This window comes from Hyperolius riggenbachi, chromosome 2 (genome assembly GCF_040937935.1).
Source record: "Hyperolius riggenbachi isolate aHypRig1 chromosome 2, aHypRig1.pri, whole genome shotgun sequence".
Taxonomy (NCBI): domain Eukaryota; kingdom Metazoa; phylum Chordata; class Amphibia; order Anura; family Hyperoliidae; genus Hyperolius; species Hyperolius riggenbachi.
Window position 1 is genome coordinate 47,648,792 of NC_090647.1, and position 23,831 is coordinate 47,672,622.

Below are 23,831 nucleotides of genomic sequence, written 5' to 3' on the forward strand. Positions count from 1 at the left end.
GATCTAATGTAATTGTCACGCGCCGAACGCAGTCATGGGCATGTTTCCCGAAATCTGCCGAAGCTCTTCAAATACTTCTGCCTGCACCAGCTCAACAGCCTCCAATTAGGCCGCAGCAACACAGATGGGGGTGGCCAGGGCTTCTGCCCAAATCTGAAGAAAACCTGTCATGGCCACAATTCCCAGGGCGGGGCAGAGTGATCACCTGCCTGAACGATGTATGGCTGATCAGGTTAGTATTTCATCCCTAAACCTCATCATCCCCGCAGTCCTGTTTCCATTTACTTTAGGTAATCTTTAAAGGAGAACTGTAGTGAGAGGTATATGGAGGCTGACATATTTATTTCCTTTCAAACAATGCCAGTTGCTTGGCAGCCCTGCAGATCTATTTGGCTGCAGAAGTGTCTGAATCACACCAGAAACAAGCATGCAGCTAATTTTGTCAGATCTGATCTGACAAATCTGCAGATCTGCTGCATCCTTGTTCAGGGTCTATGGATAAAAGCATTAGAGGCAGAGTATCAGCAGAATAGCCAGGCAACTGGTATTGCTTAAAAGGAAATATGTCAGCCTCCATATACCCCTCACCTCCGTTGTCCTTGAAGATTGGGCATCACAAGAAAGGTTTGGAGGTGGAGTTAGCCAGATAACAGGGAGAAATGGAACAACGCCACTGAAAATAGTTTTGCATAGCTGAGATTCCGGCCACATAGTGGAAATCCTGCGCCGACGCCAAAATGAAGAGTGCCAAAATCTGAACGTGCCTTATAAGGGTACAGTGGTTATTCCAGCTGCAGCTATATCTGTAAGTTTTAAAGAGAACCGTTTCTAATAATAAAAATGCTTGACCAAACTGAATACTGCACATCCCCATTTCTGTGGCTGGAGTTCTACCTTAATGTGACCAAAATGGAGCAAAACTCATCTCAAACATCCCCTAAATGCCTAGCAAACACATTGTGAAAGCATTGTAAGGCTGGTCCACACTGGTCTGTTGCAGATCCAATCCGTTTCAAACGGATCTGATTTGGTAATTTTTTTTTATTTCACTCCGTTTTTGCTGTAAAGTTATAGATTTGCAGCATACGGTTCCAGTCTGTGGAAATTTATCTCTAGCGCTGGCCGGGGAGGGGCGCCGAACTGGAGGGGGTAGCAGCCAGGACAGGAGTGACAGCGGTCGGCGAGGAGGGGGTCACCCCCTTCCCTCACCTGGGTCCCCAGCCCCCGCTACCCCTCCAGCTATTTGCGCAAAAGTTGTTAAAATTTAACGTAGGCAGCAAGCGGGGAACCTTACCTTTTTCCCTTGCGTTCCACCGCTCTAGTTCCTGCAATGTCGCCCTTTAAACTTCGGAGGCCGGTATTGCAGGAAGTGACGTGGCGAGCGGAGGAGGTTAAGGTAAGGTTCCCCGCTCGCTTGCCTACATTACATGCCCACTGTCACACCTGTCCTGGCTGCTACCCCTTCAGCATGGTGGCCCCCTCCCCGCCCACAGGCTGGGACACAGAAAACTGATCTGTTTCTGTGTCCACAGCTGCCTGTGTAGAAGGGATCGGTTTCCCTCACTACTCCTTCGTGTATCCGGCTCCAGGTGCGGTCTGTGAAAATCCTGCAAATCCAGACTGTCCGTTCAGTTATTTAACACGGATCCCCTGAACGCAGACGGAGCCGTTTTTAATTGGAGCAAAGAGTGCTGCTATTTTTAAGATTGGTATCCGTGGCTCCGCAGTTTTATCCGGGCCACAAACCGGAGCCATGGATACGTTTTTAGAACAAGTGTGAACCTACGCTAAGGCCTCTTTCACACACCAGGCTGATGGAGATAAACTAGTTGGTAATTTCAGCTTGCCATGCGGTAACAGCCTTAGTGAATTGACATTTGGCAGTGTTCGGTAAAATCAGCTGTTATCTGCATTACCGCATGTGATATTGCTCTGGGAATTGATGCCATGACCTATATTCATAAGAACTGAAGGAGTCACCTAGCTATCTGGAAAACAGTACAACAGGGTGCATTGTGGGTAACCATAACTCAGGAATCATCCCTAGTTCTAAGCCAGGGGTAGGGAACCTGTGGCTCGGGAGCCAGATGTGGCTCTTTTGATGGCTGCATCTGGCTCGCATACAAACCAGTAGGGGTTGATTCACTAAGCTACACTGCTCAAGCAGCACAGCTTAGTGTGGCAGCGCAAGTAACATTTTCAAAGCAGGCACGCTATTGCTGTAGCATGCACCACTAACTTACTCACACTAACCCTAATATGAACGGCTGTTCCAATTGGTCCACTCTGCACCATATCAGGTCCAGTGACTTTGTAGGACGATATCCCCGCACTTTGGCCCAATAGGCTGCCTGTCAAGTGACAGGCAGCCTATTGGGCCAAAGTGCAGGGATATCAACCTACAAAGTGAATAAACCTCCAAGTCAGCTAGCTAATTGTACAAGCTGTTAGTTGGTATTCCTCCTGTCTGGCTCTCCGGGAAATAGCTGATGTTTCTGAAACCCAAGAGAAGCTGAAGGTGTCTGACACTTCCGCTGCCCGGCGGATCAACTGTGTACACATCACCATGGCAACATATTTTAAAATATGTGGCGTTTATGGCTCTTTCAGCCAAAAAAGTTCCTGACCTCTGTTCTAAGCTATGGTTGGTGACGTGTGAATCTGGTCTGTCCCTTTGTGCAGTGATGCAGCGTGTGTGCTTGTTCTGGTCAGCAGGCTGTGAGGAGATCTGCAGGAAGTCTGACAATCTTCTGGTCGTATTTTTCCATTTGGCATGAGGAGAGGATGTTGCGGGAGGCCAGTGACTGGCAGCTGGCCAATCACGTGTGAGGAACACAGATGATGCTAATGTGGATGTCGCATGTCACTCTAGCTGGTGCTTTTTCGGTTTCTCCTCACAGCAGGCTCATTAGAGAAGAGCTGGAATGTGTTTCCAAACCAGCTTCACAGCAGAAACTCTATTTAAAGAAAGCCTATTTAAACATGAATAATGTAGAAAGGCTGTATAGCAGCAGCTCTGGACGTACGCTCAGCACTCTGGGATAGAAGGCAATGAATGATTTAGAAATTCACTAACTGTTCTGCAGTGAGGCATTGTGGGAGTAATATGTGAGTAAAGTGGACCTGAACTCAGAACTTCCTCTCTGCTGTAAAAGATAAGCCACAACATAATAACCTCTAAAGAAAAACATTTTTGTTACAGCTGATACATATCCTGCAATAAATCTACAGTGTGTCTACTTCCTGCTTTCATGGAAGCAGACATATTGTTAACATTCTGTGTTTACAAATTAGCTGCTCTGCCGTGGTAAAGAAGATTCCTGAGCTGACACAGTTGAGATGAAATTGCACTGGTGATTAGGCACAGATTTGAGAGGGGGGGGGGGCGCGGGGAGAGAATGGCTAAACTCTAAATACATGCAGGGTGCATTTCTATATGTTTTCCTTATGTCCTGTGCAAGAGTTCAGGTCCACTTTAAAGAGACACTGAAGCGAAAGAAAAATGTATGCGTAGTACAGCTAAGAAATAAACCATTAGGAGCAGAGAGTTAAGTCTAATATTGTTTCCAGTACAGGAAGAGTTAAGAAACTCCAGTTATCTATGCAAAAGAGCCATTGGGCTCCACGACTTTCAAAGCCGCAGAAAGCTCTGTCTTCTGAAGCTTGTTATCTCAACTGTCAGTCACTGTATTTTATTTTTCTCTGCAGAGAGCAGGTCAATAGTTCACTGGCCTGCTCTGTAAAATCATTTAGAATGCTGAGTAGTGTGTAAACTGCAAATATTAGAGTATGATGCAATGTTATAAAAACATTATATAACTGAAAATAAAAATGAGAATATTTTCTTTGCTACTAATGTTCTAGTAATTATCCGTACTATACAACCAATTCTTTATATCATAATTTTTTTTTTTCACTTCAGTGTCCCTCTTTAAGGGGCATTGTCCCACACTTACCCGCCTGCTTCTGTGTAAAATAGATGTGATAAGGTGGCTCATACACACGCCTGACTTAGGCCCCGTTCACATCACAAACGCGGACGGGCACGCACACGGAACGCAACGCATACGAACGCACGCCATCCGCGTTTGTGTGCGTTGCGTGGCTGATCCCATCACTGAAAAGTGAATGGGACAGCCACGCGTTTTTACAAAAAATGCGTGCAGCATGCGTTCCCGGACCGCACAGGTCCGGAACGCATGCAGTGTGAACATCAGACATTGCACTCTATGCAATGTCTGATGTCGTGCATGTCAGCCACCTGCACGCGTTTCCAAAACGCGGCTGGAAACGCGTGCAGTGTGAACGGGGCCTAAAGGTGCCAATACATCTCTCAGCTTGACAGCCAATCGACCATTCAATTTGATAAGTATTGAATCGGATGAAAATCTGTGCCAAGAGCATGCCCAATCGATGTGACCAATTTCAAGCGAAGATTGGTTGCATGTATTGATTGGACATGCTGCAAGATGTCTGGCCGTCGTGGTCGATGGGGTGCATGGCAGTAACGGCAAGCGATATGGGGACAAGCAACAAACGCGACAAATCCCCGGCGTTGCCCCTCCCCCCAGTGTATAACTGTGCCATCAGAGAGAGATCTGTCTCTTGCTCGATCTGCCCATACATCTTCTGACGTATGGCTGCCATTAGCTCGTATAAGTGGATATATAAACAAAAGATCGGTGTTGTCCCCGGCGCTATATCAATTGTGTGAGTAAAGTCTAGTTCATGTACCAAATTGAAATGAATCTCCTGGAATGATCTGGAGTAAAGTGTAGTGTATACCAGTTATCTCCGTGACAACTGAGAGGTTGCGATGGTGTGATTGAACCTCTGTGAGAGGCACTCGTGGCCTCTTGTGTGGAGCAGTACTTGTTCATGTGGTACAATCCAATATGATAGCTGTACGCACTGAGGTGTTTCAGTACAGGCACTTCAACAGCAGGCTCTTCAAGTGATCCTGATAATCCGCCGTGTACAACCACGCAGTGTGACCACCTTCCAGACTCTGGTCTGGCACTTCCTGGTCAGGCACGTGCGTGTGCGCTTCAGACTCTCCTCTCACCAGAGGGCCGGCGGCTCTTCCTATTTACAGGGAGATGAGGGGGAAAAATAGTGTGCAATGCATTGTGAGGAGAAACCCACACAGAGATGGTTGCACTCACTTGAAGGTTGCTTATTTATTCACATGCGAAACTTAAAGGGGCACTAAAGCGAGAGGGATATGGAGGCTGCCATATTTATTTCCTTTTAAGCAATACCAGTTACCTGGCATCCCTGCTAATCCTCTGCCTCTAATACCTTCAGCCATTGACCCTGAACACGCATGCAGCAGATCAGCAGGTCAAATAGACCAACAGGGCTGCCAGGCAGCTGGTATTGTTTAATAGAAAATAAATATCAGCTTCCATATACTTCTCACTCCAGTTGTCCTTTAAAGGACAACTGATGTGAGCAGGATATGGTGGCTGCCATATTTCTTTCCTTTTAAACAATACCAGTTGACTGGCCGCCCTGCTGATCTATTTGGCTGCAGTAGTGTCTGAATAACACCAGAAACAAGCATGCAACTAATAATGTCAGAAACACCTGATCTGCTGCATGCTTGTTCAGGGTCTATGGCAGAAAGTGCTAGAGGCAGAGAAACGGCGTGCTAGCCAGGCAATGTGCATTGTTTAAAAGGAAACCCATATGGTAGCCTCCATATCCTCCTTGCTTCAGTCATCCTTTAAATCTGCAGGTCCCTAATTTAAAGAAGCCCAAAAAATAAATGGACTGGGGCTCATGGTGTGACACTGTATTGTTGTCTATTATGAAGGAGTCCCATGTGTCCCTGAAATATTTGAATAAAGATTTGTTGTGGGGTATTTTTGGTGTGTTTTATTGGAAGAACATTGCTGGCTACTTATCTTGACTTGACTGAAATGCTGATGCCACGTACCTTATTTATTATTTGCTGCACCCACAATGAATTGACGATTACTAGCTTTGAGTGCGGCGTCTAACTATATTTGATTCCAATTTTAAAGAGGAGCTGTCAGCCCTGCTATCTCAGAAAAAAAACAAAAACCCCACATCTAAGTAGATAAATACTTGCTCTACTTACATAACATATGTATTGCACTGTCCACATTTTGATTTGTGTGATTTTTCTACAGTAAAAAGAGAAAATCCTTCTTAGCATTTCCCATTTTTTAGTGTGGCTTATTTTGAAGCCAATACTGATGTCATTTCCTGCCCTACTCTCCTCCGTCTGATTTGCCCACCCTCTACTGCAGAAAATGCATTGTCAGCATGAGAAATACTGGCCAATCAGAGTGGAGCAGAGGTGTGGGAGGGAAAACAGGAGGGAAAGAGGCTTCAGCCAGTCAGGCTGCATTAGTTAAGTCTGAGGGAAAAGTAGAGAAGCAAAAAAGGACAACCCAGCATGCCCTGCAACTTCCTTTTTGTGTACCAAATTTTGTGTGTACCAAATAAGTTTCAAGTAAACTGGGGAATGAATTTATCAACAAGAAAAGTAATAGTGATTTTAACTTTTGGATTGCCTGGTTAGCATCCTTATTACTTGTTTATCAGATAAAAATAAAGAATTTATTTTTAATTTTATACCCCATAGTTACTCTTTAAAATGGGGCTGACCTCAGACGAACTTCCGGGTCAGCGCTGCTTCTGTGCCCGAATGCTCGCTCTTCTGAGATGCACAGGCAACAGAGGAAATATGGGAGCTGCAGATGGGGTCAGCTATACTTCAGAACTAAAGCTTACATGCACACTTAACCACTTCACCACTGAGGGGTTTTACCCCCTGAGCACCAGAGCAATTTTCACCTTTCAGCGCTCCTTCCATTCATTCGTCTATAACTTTATTATTACTTATCGCAATGAAATGAACTATATCTTGTTTTTTTCGCCACCAATTAGGCTTTCTTTAGGTGGGACATTATGCCAAGAATTATTTTTTTCTAAATGTGTTTTAATGGGAAAATAGGAAAAATGTGGGGAAAAAAATAATTATTTTTCAGTTTTCGGCCATTATAGTTTTTAAATAATGCATGCTACTGTAATTAAAACCCATGAAACGTATTTGCCCTTTTGTCCCGGTTATAAAACCATTTAAATTATGTCCCTATCACAATGTTTGGCGCCAATATTTTATTTGGAAATAAAGGTGCATTTTTTTCAGTTTTGCGTCCATCCCCAATTACAAGCCCATAGTTTATAAAGTAACAGTGTTATACCCTCTTGACATAAATATTTAAAAAGTTCAGTCCCTAAGGTAACTATTTATGTATTTTTTTTAATTGTAAATGTTTTAATTTTTTTTTAATTACAAAAAAAAAAAAAAATGGGGAGTGTGGGAGGTAATGAGTTAATTTTATGTGTAAAAGTCATTTATTTGTATGTGAAAAATGTGTAGGGTGTAGTTTACTATTTGGCCACAAGATGGCCACAGTAACTTTTTGTTTTAATGCGACCTCCAAGCTTCCTTCCGGAAGCTTGGAGGAAGAATAAGGAGGCTGGACACGTGAGTTTTTTCTCACAATGATCGCGCTGCCCATAGGAGAGCAGCTGATCATTGCGGGGCTTAGATCAACGAACGGGAATGGATTTTCCCGTTCATTGATCTCTGGGCGAGCGGGCGGCGGCGTGTTTACTAGCGGCGGGCGGCGTGTTTACGAGCGGGAGCGCGGGCAGCGTCGGGAACGCGGAAAGTACGTGTTTCTCCGTCCCTGGTTTTTAAAGGATGGAAAAAGGGGCGGAGAAATACGTACGCGCGGGGGTAAAGTGGTTAAAGAGACATTGAAACGAAAAAAAATATATGATATAATGAATTGGTTGTGTACTATGAATAATTACTAGAAGATTAGCAGCAAAGAAAATATTCTCATATTTTTATTTTCAGGTATATAGTGTTTTTTTCTAACATTGCATCATTCTATAATATGTGCAGATTACACAACACTCAGCATTCAGCAACATCCCTCTCCGCGACTAAGTTAGTCGGAGAGCTTAATGGCTTGTTTGCATAGAGATAACAACTGGAGTTTCTCAACTCTTCCTGTACTGGAAACAATTAGACTGATGTATCTGATCTTAATGTTTTATTTCTTAGCTGTACTACACATACAAATCATAACATCATCATTTTTTTTCCGCTTCAGTGTCTCTTTAAAGTGGACCCAAATTAAAAATACAAAATTTCAAAAATAAAATCTATTTTCTAAATTATAATAATAAATAGCATCTTTTTTTCAGCCGCATGAAGACAAATATAAAATATTTTACATTTATTGGAGGAACCCCTCCCTTCCTTTCATATTGCCGGGACAGAATCCGGTAAATTGGTGTTGTAGATGGTGTCCAGCAAAGGAGGAATTGCTAATGGCTGCCTCCTGTATAACCCTAGTTATGAAAAGGGAAGGGTGAAAAGCATGCACTGAAATGCTCATAGGCTTGAAGGAGTGTTTATTTATCTTTGTATGTGTCAGAGTGGTGCAACTAAATAAATATTTTGAATTAAAAAAAAATGTTTGGTTTGGGTCCGCTTTAAGTGTCACCTTTATTGATCGAGAGATCATTTTGGGTGGCTGTTATGGACTGATCGGTGTACGAACATGCTGTTCAGTGCAAGGACATATTAATTAGGGGACTAAAAGAGACCGAAAAGCCCTCCTAGCTAAAAAGAAAACACCAGACACCTGTACATACTCACACTATAATTCCTACCATAGCCATAAGTCTATATACCGTATACTAGAAGACATTCGTGGCCATAAGACGCACCTATGTTTAGAAGACAAAAACAAGGGGAAAAATATATATTCTAAACCTGGTGCATCCATGATGAAGGGGCATCTTGTGGATTATGCCCACTTTGTACCTAATGCCACCTTGTACCTCTTGTCTTACTGTGTTCTACTCTGTACCCCTTGTGTCCCCCTCTATGACCCTTTGTGTCCTCCATTTGTCCCCGTGTCTCCTCTGCATGGGCACAGTACAGGGAGTCCCCGACATTGTGGCGGGTTGGAGGTTCGTCTTGGCAGGCATTCACAAGTCAGGAACTCCCTGCATTTGGACTATAAGACGCAGTGAAGTTTCCCCACTTTTGGGGATGAAAAAGTGAGTCTTATAGTCCAAAAAATACAGTATGTATCATGTAGCGTGTATATTGTAGTCTAGGGACAATTTAGGGGAAGCTTATTAACTTCTCTGTATGTTTGTGACAGGAAACCTTAGTGCCGTGAGGAAACCCACACAGACACGAGGAGAACATACAAACTCTGTGCAGGTAGTGCCCTGGCTGGGATCAAACCGGGGGACCCAAATCTTTTGATCCATTTTGGATTCGACTTTGGGCCCATTTCCACTAGGATCTGTTTCCGATTAGGCCGTGGCACCCGTTCTGCTGCGAAGCCGCAGACCATATCCCTAAGCAGTGCCATGCCCAGCTATAGGGTCAGAAATCTGACCTTGACGGCCAGGGAGTAGCTTTTTGGGACCTTTATAAGAGAAAAAAGGGGGATCCTTTTTAAAGGATACATCCGAGCGGCTAAAAAAGATGAAAAATGATCTATTTACCCAGGGCTTCCTCCAGCCCCTGGAAGCTATGTCCCTCGCCGCAGCTCCGGGGTCCCCTCTGTTGCAGATGCCGACCTCGCCAGGTTGGCATCTACTACACCTCCTGCGTGAGTGCCGCTCGGGATCGCGTTCACGTGGTCTGGAGCGTTCTGCACAGACGCAATACTTGTGTCCCTGCGCAGAGCTCTTTAGACCACGTGAGCACGATCACCAGCGGCGTTCACACGTGTGCAATAGATGCTGACCTGGCAAGGTTGGCATCTGCAATGGAGGGGACCCCGGAGCTGTGGCGTGGGACATGTCGGCCTGCCAGGGGCTGGAGGAAGCCCTGGGTAAGTAGATCTTTTATTTTATTTTTCTAGCAGTTTGGATGTATCTTTAAAATTCTGACAGTTTAGCTTCGATTGAAATGTGTGTTGATCCAGAGACGCATCCCAGCTGGATTTTAGGTAGTTTTGACTTTGGCTAAAATTCTTCAGCTACTTTTTTGTGTTGAAACTTGAGCAGTGAACAGCTGTTCCTGCAGCTCCGGATTCCTGTCATAAATTATATTGGGGTTTAACTGACAATCCTGCTGCATTTACAGTCATTTTGCGAGTCTAGCCACACCTCATCAGCCACCCATGAAGGTGAGTCAGCTGATGACTATTTTTGCTTTGCTTTTGGGCTTTGCAGTTGTAGGAAAATAAACCTGTTTGTGTGTTCCTGGCTAGTCTTGTAGCTTGGTCTTTTTTGTTTTACGGCTACCGATGGAACAATGGTGACTGTAATAGGATATACACTGAGTACTACTCTCGCGCCTGCGCAGTAGAGCGCACCCGATCGGGCTCAGCTATTTCCTCCGGAGCCCGATCGGAAAGCCGCTACTACCGTACCTGCATAGGATCACTGTAGGTAAATATTGCAGGCGTTCCAGAGGCTTCCCCCTCCCAAGGCAAATATCCCCCAGGGGTGGTTTTTTTTTGGGGGGGGGGGCTGATTCAAAACCCTGGAACAAGCATGTGGCTAATCCAGTAAAACATGAGTCAGCTGAGTCCCCGAGTTCCTGATCTACATATGCTTGTTCAGGGTCTATGGCTAAAAGTTTTAGCGGTACAGGATCAGGAGGACTGCCAGGCAACTGGTATTTTTTTAAAAGAAAATAAATGTGACAGCCTCCATATACCTCTCACCTTGGGTTCCCTTTTAAAGAGTAACTTAACCAAGGCTTGAACGTCATCCCAATCAGTAGCTGATACACCCTATCCCATGAAAAATGTTTACCTTTTATCAAATAGATCATCAGGGGGTCTGTATGGCTAATATTGTGGTGAAACCCCTCCCACAGTGTGATGTCATGACCATGGTCCTGACAGTTTGGTGTCTGTGAACCTCATTACATTGTTGAAAATAACGCCTGTTTCCAACTGCCATGCAACCAGCATCTCCCTCTGCGCATATGTATATCTATAAAAAAAAAAAATAATAAAAAAAAAGCTTAGACTATAGCATTGATAGTGGATGGGGTTATGCATAGTTGCAGTTGGTGCTGTCTGTTTTTTTTTTTTTAATGTCTGCCAGTAATAAAGATGAGTACATGCAGGCTGATTGCGAATCAAACAACACGAAAGAACTAAATGAGGAATATCAATCATTTCCTGATCTTGCTTCTATTTAACTTCTCACTTTGCAATGTATTGGTTTATTCTTCCCCCTCCCCTACTACAGTACTATTTTTCAGTAAAGTTGCTCTTTTTAAGTCTGCTTTAAGACCATTTTCAATGACCGCATCAGGTTTGCTGGATGACTGTAATGCTCCCAATGAGGATACTTGGAGAGTACTAGAATTGCCTTTAGCAAATCAGACCTTTTGTTTGGTAAACAGTAACAAGTCCTTACTAGTAATTATGGTAAGTTTTTGTTACACGTTAGTTCCACATACATGACCCTGACACGTCAGCTATTCTGGAAGCTACACATCATAGTGTCACAGTAGCCGACCTCGGGGCAAAGGGCACGTTTTATGTTCCATATTTCCGTTCCAGTATCTGTAAGATAAATGGCTCTCACTGTCCCGTCACTAACGCTGTGACTTTCTCAGCATCCGTGACCCCTTTTCTCTCCGGTCAATGAATAACTTATATTACTCTGTGTCAGTCTATTATCAGTTATTATGGCCATTATTAATTATGAAATGTTTCCAAGTTTAAGCTAAAATGTCACTGAAACGCTTCCATATACCGCCGTGTGACCTGTCCCATATCACATACAGCAAAGTCCCAGTTATCAGGAACGCAGGCAAACTGAAGTCTCAACAGTCCCGCATGTCTGAGTGATAGTGGGGACTTTGATTTCGGTGGTTTTGAGGCTTTTTAAAATACTTACTGAGCCTCCAGCGATGTCTAGCAGGCTCCGTGCAGTTAGCGTGTGTAATGTGAATTTGTAAAACCTACAAACAAAGCACCTATTTGTCACCCAAAGCACTTAAAGCGGATCCGAGATGAAAAACTAACTATAACAAGTAACTTGTCTATATATTTTATCTAAAGTTTAGTTTACACAGCATATCTAGCTGCAAACCGCTTCAAAAGTTAATGATTATTTATTCTTGTGAAACAATGAGGGAATCCATGTTCTGATTGTCACAGGCTGAGGGCTGGAGATGCTAACAGCTTGCCCGTGTGTAAATTCAGTCCCCTCTCCTCATCCCTCCTCCCCTCTGCCTCTGAAATAAATGGCTAGTAACCACCACCTCCTCCTCCTGCCCAGATTGAGCTCCCATAAGCCCTTGCTACAGTGCCAAGGCACAAAAGGAGCTGTGGGCGAGGCTTGTTTAGTTTATAGGGAATTAGAGTATTAAAACAAAACAAAAAAAAGTATTTGGCTTGTAAACTAGATGAAAGGAACACAATTATGCAATGAATAAAAGTTTATCTCAGAGCTGCCGCGAGGGACATGCTGGGAGCTTCGGGCTGGAGGAAGCCCCGGGTAAGTGCACTTATTTTGTTCATTTTTGGCTGATGACTCCTTTAAAGGGGACCCAAATTAAAAACACAAGATTTCAGAAATAAAATCTATTTTCTAAATTATAATAATAAATAGCAGCCTTTTTTCAGCTGCATGATGACAAATATAAAATATTTTACATTTATTGGAGGAACCCCTCCCTTCCTTTCAAATTGCCGGGAAATAATCCAGCAAACCGGTGGAGTAAATGGTGTCCGGCAATGAAGGAATTGCTAATGGCTGCCCCCAGTATAACCCTAGTTATGAAAAGCGAAGGGAGAAAAGCATGCACTGAAATGCTCATAGGCTTGAAGGAGTGTTTATTTATCATTGTATGTGTCAGAGTGGTGCAACTAAATATTTTAAATTAAAAAAAATATTTGGTTTGGGTCCGCTTTAAGTTACATTAGTTATGCTAATTAAAATAGGTACTATAATCTCTTAGTGAAGTAATTAACACTTACAAAACGCTTGTGATTTTTGCCGGCGTTTTGCAGGAGTCATTTTTTTTCCGCGATTTCACACGGAAAAATCACTGAACACTGCGCCAATTTTGGCGCAAATGCGTTTAGCGCTTCTATAGCACTGAAACGCGATCGCCTGAAAATGGTGCAGGCGATGTGTTTGCGTTTCGCGTTTTTGGGCGATTTGCCCAAGAACGGGCCCATAGGGTTTCATTACGCTAGTGCTTTTAAAAAGCCAGTGTTTGAGCATTTTGCCGAAATCGCGGCAGAATGCTCTAGTGTGAATGGGGCCTTGCACACCCTGTTTTAAAATAACAGAAAATGTTTGTGATTTCATGGGGGCAGCCATCTGTTTGTATGAAAGGAGGTGACAGGGAGCATGAGACACAGTTCCAACTGTCCTGTGTCCTGATCACTCCTCCCAGTTGCTAGGCAAGACAACATCAGAAATCCCATTATGCTTTGCACAGTATCAGGGGAAAAAGGCCTGGGCAGATTTCTTTGATGGGGCGGAGCTTAGCTTCTGTGCAGCTAAAAATGAGACTTGGGTAAGAAAAAGTTCTGATGCTGTGAAACTGTTAAGCCAAGCGTTTTCAGTGCTGCGGAGTAGAATTTTAGTCTGGAGGTTCACTTAAATTTATTGTAGGTTCACCGGTTCAGATCATATAAAAATAACTGCAAGACCGCACTTGTATGTAAACATTTAATGAATAAATACTTAACTACAGAATGATCCTCAAACGTCCAGATGTCTTTCAGCTCGATCAGATAAGTTCACAAATAGTCCGAAAGGTCCTTATACGCCCTAATAGGCATCTCGGGTATGGGACCTTGGCATTGGTTTGCTGTCAACAATACCTGTCCCATCACAAAGCCGAAGATAATAGGGTGTTTGCCCCTTTTATACCCATTTTAGACAAAGTCACTGTTTGCAGCCAATCCAAAGTGTTCTTCCGACACCTTTCCATATAAGGCTATGGTCATCTGACTTAAAAGAATGTCCCATATAAGGAAATGGTCAGTAGTCAAGGAAATGGCTGAAGTAAGGGAATTAACTATTCACATACTGGTGGTAATAGGCACTATATTATATTTATTAACATGTATATACAATATCACTGGTAATTGGATGAGCCATGATTATATCACTGATTAAAACGACATCATCCGACAGCGTGTCAGCTGAGCCGAGGTGGGTCAGGTGGCACGCCAGTTTGTTGTGTGCGTCAGGGAAGCTGGAAAACTGCTAGTTGCTGCAGGAAAGCTGCTAGATGTCGCTGGACGCTCGGTAAGTATTTACGTGGGGAAGGTTTGTGCCTTTTTTTTATTTATTTTTTTTGGCCGCTTGCTCAAGTAGCCAGCAAGCACGTGTATCAGGCGATCCCTGCTGGTGTTAGATGTTAGGGACTCTGCTGTAGCTTCTTCTGAACTTTGTTCATTTGGTCTGGTAATTTTCCCTGGAAAGTCCCGTTCCGAACAGTGGTTTTGGTCTACTAAGACCAGCACGAGTTACATTGGAGCAAAAGTTAAGCAGTTGCTCTGAGCAGCCAATCAGAATTCTTTATCTGGGCATCTGCTCCAGCTTTTCTGCTTCAGTATTTCTTGCACCGGATGTAATCTGTGCCCCGCCCCCAAAACGCTTCCCATATCTCCAGAATGAGCAGGTCAGTGGAATGCACTGTAGCCTCAACCTACCTACTTGTGTGTGACTGCAATGGGCAGTACATTTACAACACTCTGTTCATTCTCCGGTTTAGCTCAGACCATGCTATGCTCTCTCCCTGTGCTGCATTGCTCTTTCCTTATCATTTAGCTACTTTACTTTACTGGTCCCCTTGACTTAAAGGACCACTATGGTGAAAAAATAAGCCGTTAAAATCGGACAGAACTGGCAGGTTTTGGACTAGTCCTTCTCATGGGGGATTCTCAGTGCTTTTTTTGTTTTCAAATGCATTTCCTGAACGGTAGTAGCGTATTCCGGCAGGGCCCCTCCTCCCTTAGTGTGTCCTTCTTAATTTTGCCACCCCAGCAGTGATTTCCTTCTCATGGACTTACTCGTACTTGTTTTGCTGGTTCTCTGTAAAACACATTTTATACCCTGATTGCATGTATAACCTTGTGCTATGTTGTATAACCGTTGCTACCTCTCTGTCTGTCACCCCTTGTTGTAATGTATGTATCCCTATTTATTGTCCAGCGCTGCGTAATATGTTGGTGCTTTATAAATACAATCAATAATAAAACGTGTTGACTTTTTTATGTGTTGAATTAACTCTCTTCCAGTGCTACTGGTATTTTTGTTGTCAGGAGAGCTAAGAGATTACCTCTTATACTTATTTTAGCTATTCAAATTTTATATACGGTATATTCATCCATCCTCCAGTATCTAGATAAGCACCGTTGGAGGTAATAGTTTTTTTTCCCCCCTAAAAACCTCAAACCCAGGAGAGCGACCATCCAGCCTCTGGCAGGACCTGGAAAACCGAGCAGGGGGATGGGTAATTTCCCACTGGCTTATATGGTGGTTGCAGGGATCTGCAACCCATGCTTGTGAGTATAGCTGTATACACTTCCAACTTCCCATTTATGATAAATGATAATGATACTGCACCATTGGGCTCATGGTCTCTTTGTTTACCTTTGTATTCTAGAGTACAATCCCTCCTATGTGCCAAAATAGTGAGTAGGCTGGCTGGGTGCACTCCCATGGCACTCCTATCTTTGCAGCATGCCATATTTGAATCATGTTATGTCAGATGTATTCTACATCTGGTCGGTTCACATGTCTCCTTGGTGTCCTAACATGCACTGTCCACAGGATTAGCAGATAGCACTTTCTGCAACTTGGCCTGATGAAGGGTCTTTTGTGCCCGAAACGAGCGTGTCGTTGCCTCTTTCTTAACCACCCTGGCGTTCTATTAAGATCGCCAGGGCGGCTGCATGAGGGTTTTTTTTAAATAAAAAAAAAAACTATTTCATGCAGCCAACTGAAAGTTGGCTGCATGAAAGCCCACTAGATGGCGCTCCGGAGGCGTTCTTCTGATCGCCTCCGGCGGCCAAAAGTAACACGGAAGGCCGCAATGAGCAGCCTTCCGTGTTTGGCTTCTCCTGTCGCCATGGCGACGAGCGGAGTGACGTCAGATCAGATAAGTTCACAAATAGTCCGAAAGGTCCTTATACGCCCTAATAGGCATCTCGGGTATGGGACCTTGGCATTGGTTTGCTGTCAACAATACCTGTCCCATCACAAAGCCGAAGATAATAGGGTGTTTGCCCCTTTTATACCCATTTTAGACAAAGTCACTGTTTGCAGCCAATCCAAAGTGTTCTTCCGACACCTTTCCATATAAGGCTATGGTCATCTGACTTAAAAGAATGTCCCATATAAGGAAATGGTCAGTAGTCAAGGAAATGGCTGAAGTAAGGGAATTAACTATTCACATACTGGTGGTAATAGGCACTATATTATATTTATTAACATGTATATACAATATCACTGGTAATTGGATGAGCCATGATTATATCACTGATTAAAACGACATCATCCGACAGCGTGTCAGCTGAGCCGAGGTGGGTCAGGTGGCACGCCAGTTTGTTGTGTGCGTCAGGGAAGCTGGAAAACTGCTAGTTGCTGCAGGAAAGCTGCTAGATGTCGCTGGACGCTCGGTAAGTATTTACGTGGGGAAGGTTTGTGCCTTTTTTTTATTTATTTTTTTTGGCCGCTTGCTCAAGTAGCCAGCAAGCACGTGTATCAGGCGATCCCTGCTGGTGTTAGATGTTAGGGACTCTGCTGTAGCTTCTTCTGAACTTTGTTCATTTGGTCTGGTAATTTTCCCTGGAAAGTCCCGTTCCGAACAGTGGTTTTGGTCTACTAAGACCAGCACGAGTTACATTGGAGCAAAAGTTAAGCAGTTGCTCTGAGCAGCCAATCAGAATTCTTTATCTGGGCATCTGCTCCAGCTTTTCTGCTTCAGTATTTCTTGCACCGGATGTAATCTGTGCCCCGCCCCCAAAACGCTTCCCATATCTCCAGAATGAGCAGGTCAGTGGAATGCACTGTAGCCTCAACCTACCTACTTGTGTGTGACTGCAATGGGCAGTACATTTACAACACTCTGTTCATTCTCCGGTTTAGCTCAGACCATGCTATGCTCTCTCCCTGTGCTGCATTGCTCTTTCCTTATCATTTAGCTACTTTACTTTACTGGTCCCCTTGACTTAAAGGACCACTATGGTGAAAAAATAAGCCGTTAAAATCGGACAGAACTGGCAGGTTTTGGACTAGTCCTTCTCATGGGGGATTCTCAGTGCTTTTTTTGTTTTCAAATGCATTTCCTGAACGGTAGTAGCGTATTCCGGCAGGGCCCCTCCTCCCTTAGTGTGTCCTTCTTAATTTTGCCACCCCAGCAGTGATTTCCTTCTCATGGACTTACTCGTACTTGTTTTGCTGGTTCTCTGTAAAACACATTTTATACCCTGATTGCATGTATAACCTTGTGCTATGTTGTATAACCGTTGCTACCTCTCTGTCTGTCACCCCTTGTTGTAATGTATGTATCCCTATTTATTGTCCAGCGCTGCGTAATATGTTGGTGCTTTATAAATACAATCAATAATAAAACGTGTTGACTTTTTTATGTGTTGAATTAACTCTCTTCCAGTGCTACTGGTATTTTTGTTGTCAGGAGAGCTAAGAGATTACCTCTTATACTTATTTTAGCTATTCAAATTTTATATACGGTATATTCATCCATCCTCCAGTATCTAGATAAGCACCGTTGGAGGTAATAGTTTTTTTTCCCCCCTAAAAACCTCAAACCCAGGAGAGCGACCATCCAGCCTCTGGCAGGACCTGGAAAACCGAGCAGGGGGATGGGTAATTTCCCACTGGCTTATATGGTGGTTGCAGGGATCTGCAACCCATGCTTGTGAGTATAGCTGTATACACTTCCAACTTCCCATTTATGATAAATGATAATGATACTGCACCATTGGGCTCATGGTCTCTTTGTTTACCTTTGTATTCTAGAGTACAATCCCTCCTGTGTGCCAAAATAGTGAGTAGGCTGGCTGGGTGCACTCCCATGGCACTCCTATCTTTGCAGCATGCCATATTTGAATCATGTTATGTCAGATGTATTCTACATCTGGTCGGTTCACATGTCTCCTTGGTGTCCTAACATGCACTGTCCACAGGATTAGCAGATAGCACTTTCTGCAACTTGGCCTGATGAAGGGTCTTTTGTGCCCGAAACGAGCGTGTCGTTGCCTCTTTCTTAACCACCCTGGCGTTCTATTAAGATCGCCAGGGCGGCTGCATGAGGGTTTTTTTAAATAAAAAAAAAAACTATTTCATGCAGCCAACTGAAAGTTGGCTGCATGAAAGCCCACTAGATGGCGCTCCGGAGGCGTTCTTCTGATCGCCTCCGGCGGCCAAAAGTAACACGGAAGGCCGCAATGAGCAGCCTTCCGTGTTTGGCTTCTCCTGTCGCCATGGCGACGAGCGGAGTGACGTCATGGACGTCAGCCGACGTCCTGACGTCAGCCGCCTCCGATCCAGCCCTTAGCGCTGGCCGGAACTATTTGTTCCGGCTGCGCAGGGCTCAGGCGGCTGGGGGGACCCTCTTTCGCCGCTGCTCGCGGCGGATCGCCGCAGAGCGGCGGCTATCGGGCAGCACACGTGGCTGACAAAGTGCCGGCTGCGTGTGCTGCTCTTTATTTCATCAAAATCGGCCCAGCAGGGCCTGAGCGGCACCCTCTGGCGGTAATGGACGAGCTGAGCTCATCCATACCGCTAAGGTGGTTAACTGCATTAAGTCTACGATAAAGTTCATGTCTGTGCTATAAATTCTGTATTGGAAGCATCCGCAAGGAACCTCCTAACAGAGATATTTTTAATAGAACCCTTTTTCAATTTTGTGTCAATAAAGTTTTTGATATTTTTGCATTCAAAAGATCCTATATGAACTTTTCTTTTTATGGTCCTTTTCTATATACATGAAGTTTGTGAAAGGGTGAAATGGATGAACCGAAAAAGGATCAAGGTTTTTTTTTTCCTATTTTTCCCCCACTTATGTAAAAAAGATAACACTCCCAACTATACTGAAAACTTGCCCATACACTGCACACAGATTTTGAATTGATTTCAGCATGAAATCTATTCACAACCTGTGGAGCTGCCTCTGCCCGCCTCACCGCCCCCAAGCCTTCCAGCAATGATATCACCTGTCCGCCGGCTCGAGTTCCTTAGGTCCGTGCTGTCCCTTTCTCCGGCTTGCCGCCGCCTTCATCTCCTCTTCACTTCCTGTCCTGTCCTGTGACAAGCGAAGTTCAAACAGTAGAGGGTGCTCTAATGTTTGAACTTCGCCTTCTCGCAGTACGGAACAGGAAGTGAAGTGGAGATGGAAAAAGCGGCAGCACGGACCCGGGAACTCATGCCAGCGGGACAGATGAGATTATTGCTGCGTCGGTCATCGCCGAATCACATGCCAATAACAATGTGCTCCCGACCCGCTGGCGATCAAACAAATTTTCCCCCTGGGCAGATCGACTTAATTGATTTTGGGGTGGAAATTGGGCGATCAGTCAACATTTGCGTTAACGATTTTACAGCAGATTGGATCACAGTGATCGAATCTGCTGTATATCGATGGGAAATCGACATAGTGTATGGGTACCTTTTTACTACAGTCGTTGGCTTTCAGTTGAGGTGTATTTCATACTGTGTTGGTTGTGTTCTGAAGTGTCTGATTGTCTTATCCGTCTTTTTCACAGCGCTTTATCCAGTATCTGGCATCACGGAATACTTTGTTCAACTTGAGCAATTTCTTAGACAAGAGTGGACTTCAAGGTAAGGTCCAGCTGCCATTGCTGCAAATGGCATAGATGCAAAAAAAAGAGTTGTAATGCCTGGTACACACCATGCAATTTCCTTTAAAGGGAACCTTAAGTCAGGGAGAAAAAATGAGTTTAACTCACCTGGGGCTTCCCTCAGCCCACTGCAGCTGATCGGTGCCCTCGCAGCCCCACTCCGATGCTCCTGGACCCGCCGGCGACGACTTCCGGTTTCGCGTGCACCGGCCGACAGGCATGGGAACGCGAGTGATTCTTCGCGTTCCCAGCCACAATAGCACCCCCTATGCTGCTATTGCGGCAAGAGTCCCAGTTGGGACTCAGTCCGCTCGCTAATAACAAATTACAGCTATAAAACACTTTCCTAAGCAGATACCTGGGCTTTTTACTGTGAGAGGAAAAGATAAAAAGGGCAATAGTTCATGTATTTACGCTCTTGGACTCTTCAGACACTGCAATTGAGCAGAGACTATGAAACATTAAATCTGCTTTGTAAATGTTTATAAATAAAATCTTGAGATCAGAATCCATTTATTTCGCCAAGTAAGTGTGCACTTACAAGGATTTTGTCTTGGTGGTTGTTTAACAAACACAAACAAAAATACAAGGGCAGACAAGAGTATATATTACAAGTCAAGAACAGTATGTAAGTATAGTGGCAGTAAGCAAGGTGAGAATTTTTCATTTTCAGTTCTGTGCTGATTACTTTCAAGTCCTAGCAGCTCTAGCGTGGCGCAGTCTACCGCCTGAGGAAAAAAGCTGTTCCTGTGTCTAGAGGTTTTAGTTGCGATTGACCGGAATCTTACCCCTGAAAGCATGCGCTGGAAGATGGAGTGAGCTGGGTGAGAGGGGTCAGAGACAATTTTGGTCACTCTCTTTCTGCACCTGCCAGCGTAACGATCCTGCATGGAAGGTAAGCTACAGCCAATTCTCCTTTCCGCTGTTCGGATGATGCGCTGCAGCCTCCCCTTTTCTAATGCTGAGCAGGAGCCGAACCATACAGTCATAGATGATGTCATGGTGGATTTGATGATTGCAGTGTAGAACTGCACTATTAAATTTTGAGGTAGGCCAAACTCTTTCAGCTGGCGTAGATGGTACATCCTCTGTTGCACTTTCTTGACGATAGTGGCAGTATTGTTGTCCCATTTTAGGTTAGATATTTAAGTCATTTTTAGGATTATAAAGACAGATGCAATTGTTTATCTCATTAGTTGTTTTTCATCTCTGGTTCACTGTAAAGAGACTCTGTAACAAAAAGAAAAGTTCCCCTGGGGGGTACTCACCTCCGTAGGGGGAAGCCTCAGGGTCCCAATGAGGCTTCCCCCTCCCCTGTAGCTGCAGGCAATCCAGCGCTGGCTCCCCCGAAGTGTCCCGGAATCCTCCCTCAACAAGGCTGACAAGCGCTGATTTATTTACCTTTCCTGGCTCCAGCGGGTGGCGCTGTTGCGGCAAACTGTACGGAGATGGGCGGAAATACCCGATGTCTGTCAAGTCCACTCTACTACGCGGGTGCAGGAGACTTGCGCCTGCGCAGTAGAGCGACCCGACAGCGATCGGCTATTTCCGCCTATCTCCAAGCAGAGAGCGGATACTGCGCCTGTGCTGGAGCCGGAAGGTGGATATTTACATCCCCGCTGTTCGGAGGGGCACAGCGAGACTGCCGTGGGACACAGGAGGACGGAGGAAGCCTCGATCGGATCTAGAGGCTTCCCCCCCCATCCGAGGTGAGTACCCCCAGGGGAACTTTTTGTAGTTACAGGTTTTCTTTAAAGAGAACCCGAGGTGGTATTTAATTATGTTACTGGGGCACAGAGGCTGGTTGTGCACACTAAGACCAGCCTCCGTTGCCCCATGGTGTGCCTCCATGTCCCCCCTGCACGCCGCTATACCCCCGCAGTGCTGGCGACACGCAGCGCGTCGCCAGCACAATGTTTACCTAAGCGCTGTCAGTCAGCGCCGCTCCCCCGCCTCCTCCGCATCGGCGCTACCCGCCCGCGTCACTTCCCTCCCGCTGAAATGAAATCCCACCTCGGCTTCTCTTTCAGTCAAAATTTGCCAGGGGTATGAATAATTATGGGCAGCACTGTAAGTACAATCCTGTAGAGCCAAAGAGAGAACAATCGGCTTAGTTATGATGACGTGACTCATGTATACTTTCTTTTGTTTGTATATCAAGACGTTGCTTGTATATTAAGACGAAATTTCACAAAAATGTTTGCTTGTATTGCAAAGCGCCCTTAAACCAAGTTACTCTCACTTCAAAGTTTCACTGCATATTGAAATGTTTAATCAAACCTGCATTAAAGGATAACTGAAGTGAGAGGGAAATGGAGGCTGCTATATTTGTTTCCTTTTAGGCAATACCAGTTGCCTGGCAGTTCTGCTGTGTCTGTCACACACCTGAAAATGCACATAATGCATCCCAATGCAAAATCGCAGTGCAGTTGGAGCAATGTGCGTTTATCTGCTGCAGGAAAAAAAATTATACGGCAAGGCTGCTTTTATTTATTTATTTATTTTTTTTTGCACATCGTGTGAGATTCCCTGTTGCTGGCAAATAAGAATAACATTTCTGTAATGGCACTTTAATTTGTGTTTAGTTTCCTATGTGTTTACCTGCTGAAAAGTGTGAGACTAGATTTGCTTTTGGAACAAAAGTCGTGTTTTGTGATTTCTGTTTTGACCTGACGATGCTTGTGGTCTCTCCAGGTTACGATATGTCAACCTTCATAAGGCGCTACAGCCGTTACCTGAACGAGAAGGCCGTTTCCTACAGACAAGTCGCGTTCGACTTCACCAAAGTAAAGCGAGGGTAAGTTGTCCTGAGCCTTGCAGTGTATGGACAGTTCTGAGGTGTGGTGCACATCTTCTCCCTCACAGCCCACATGAGTGATGCCACCACACTTCAAGAAATAATGCCCAAGTTCCTTTTTACAGACCCCTATTTTTAGTCGCCTATCTTCAAAGGATATCTCAGGCGAGCAATAAAATCTAGTTTTACCTTCCTGGGGCTTTTAGCCTCTAGAAGTCATTTGTGTCCCTCGCCACAGCTCTGTTCTTCCCCGAGGTCCCGCTCGCATCCTCCAACGATCCCCGACCCCGATGGGGCAACGTCTTTTGCACATGCACGGGCGAGCGTGGTTACATCATCGGGAGCGCTCCCAGTGACTTTGATGCTTTCTTGCGCAGGGTGGGCATACGCATGTGCAGAAGACCCCAGGCACCTGAGGTATGGGCTCAGAAGGATGCAGGGAAGGGGAATCGTATGGGATTAAACAATATGGGTTGTGATTACGCTTACAGCTTTATTTGTGTTGGCATTAGCGTATGGTGTTTATCCACTCCTTGTAGTAGTGATATAATATAAAGTAATGGGGTATCTGCTCTTCAGTTTTTTTCTGATCTTCAGCATTCAGTGTTCTTTCTTTATCTTTAGGGCTGATGGGGTGATGAGGACAATGAACACAGAGAAGTTACTAAAGACAATGCCCATCATACAGAACCAAATGGACGCTCTGCTTGATTTCAATGTAAGTACAAGAGACACATGACTAGAACACGTTGCCCGGTGTCACAATCATTAGAGGACCTCCTAACAAAATGTTTTACAGGTGCCAGTAAGGCTCATGTCTGCATTCTAAAGTCCTGTTATTGAGTTAAAAATCTACTGGTAATTCCTAGCAGTTGTGAGATAGGACTTCTGCTGTGTGTATCTAGGCCAAGATGTCACGTGAGGAACCTCAGTACTAAAGATGGTCAATGGGACCTGCTGATTGTAAATGGCAACAAAGAAAAGACTTGGTCTCAACCTGGATTCTGGCCACAATGGGCCAATTTATTAAATCTGTGCCCCTGTACAACAGCACAACGTTTTCAGTCAGTGCGACCTTCCTCAAGTGCTAATAGGATAATTGTGCCAAAACAAATTTAAGTGCAGCATCATTGGCA

General features: G+C 44.6%; 1 protein-coding gene across 8 annotated transcripts in view; it reads left to right on the forward strand.

Moving 5' to 3' along the window:
- The window catches only part of PICALM (phosphatidylinositol binding clathrin assembly protein), a 158,206-nt gene that overhangs the window by 53,157 nt on the left and 81,218 nt on the right, over positions 1-23,831 (forward strand). For all 8 annotated transcript variants that reach the window (XM_068266736.1, XM_068266739.1, XM_068266738.1 and 5 more), the window contains exons 3-5: positions 19,803-19,878; positions 22,593-22,695; positions 23,320-23,413. In XM_068266736.1, coding sequence (XP_068122837.1) covers positions 19,803-19,878; positions 22,593-22,695; positions 23,320-23,413 — 273 coding nt within the window. The remainder of the gene's footprint in view (positions 1-19,802; positions 19,879-22,592; positions 22,696-23,319; positions 23,414-23,831) is intronic.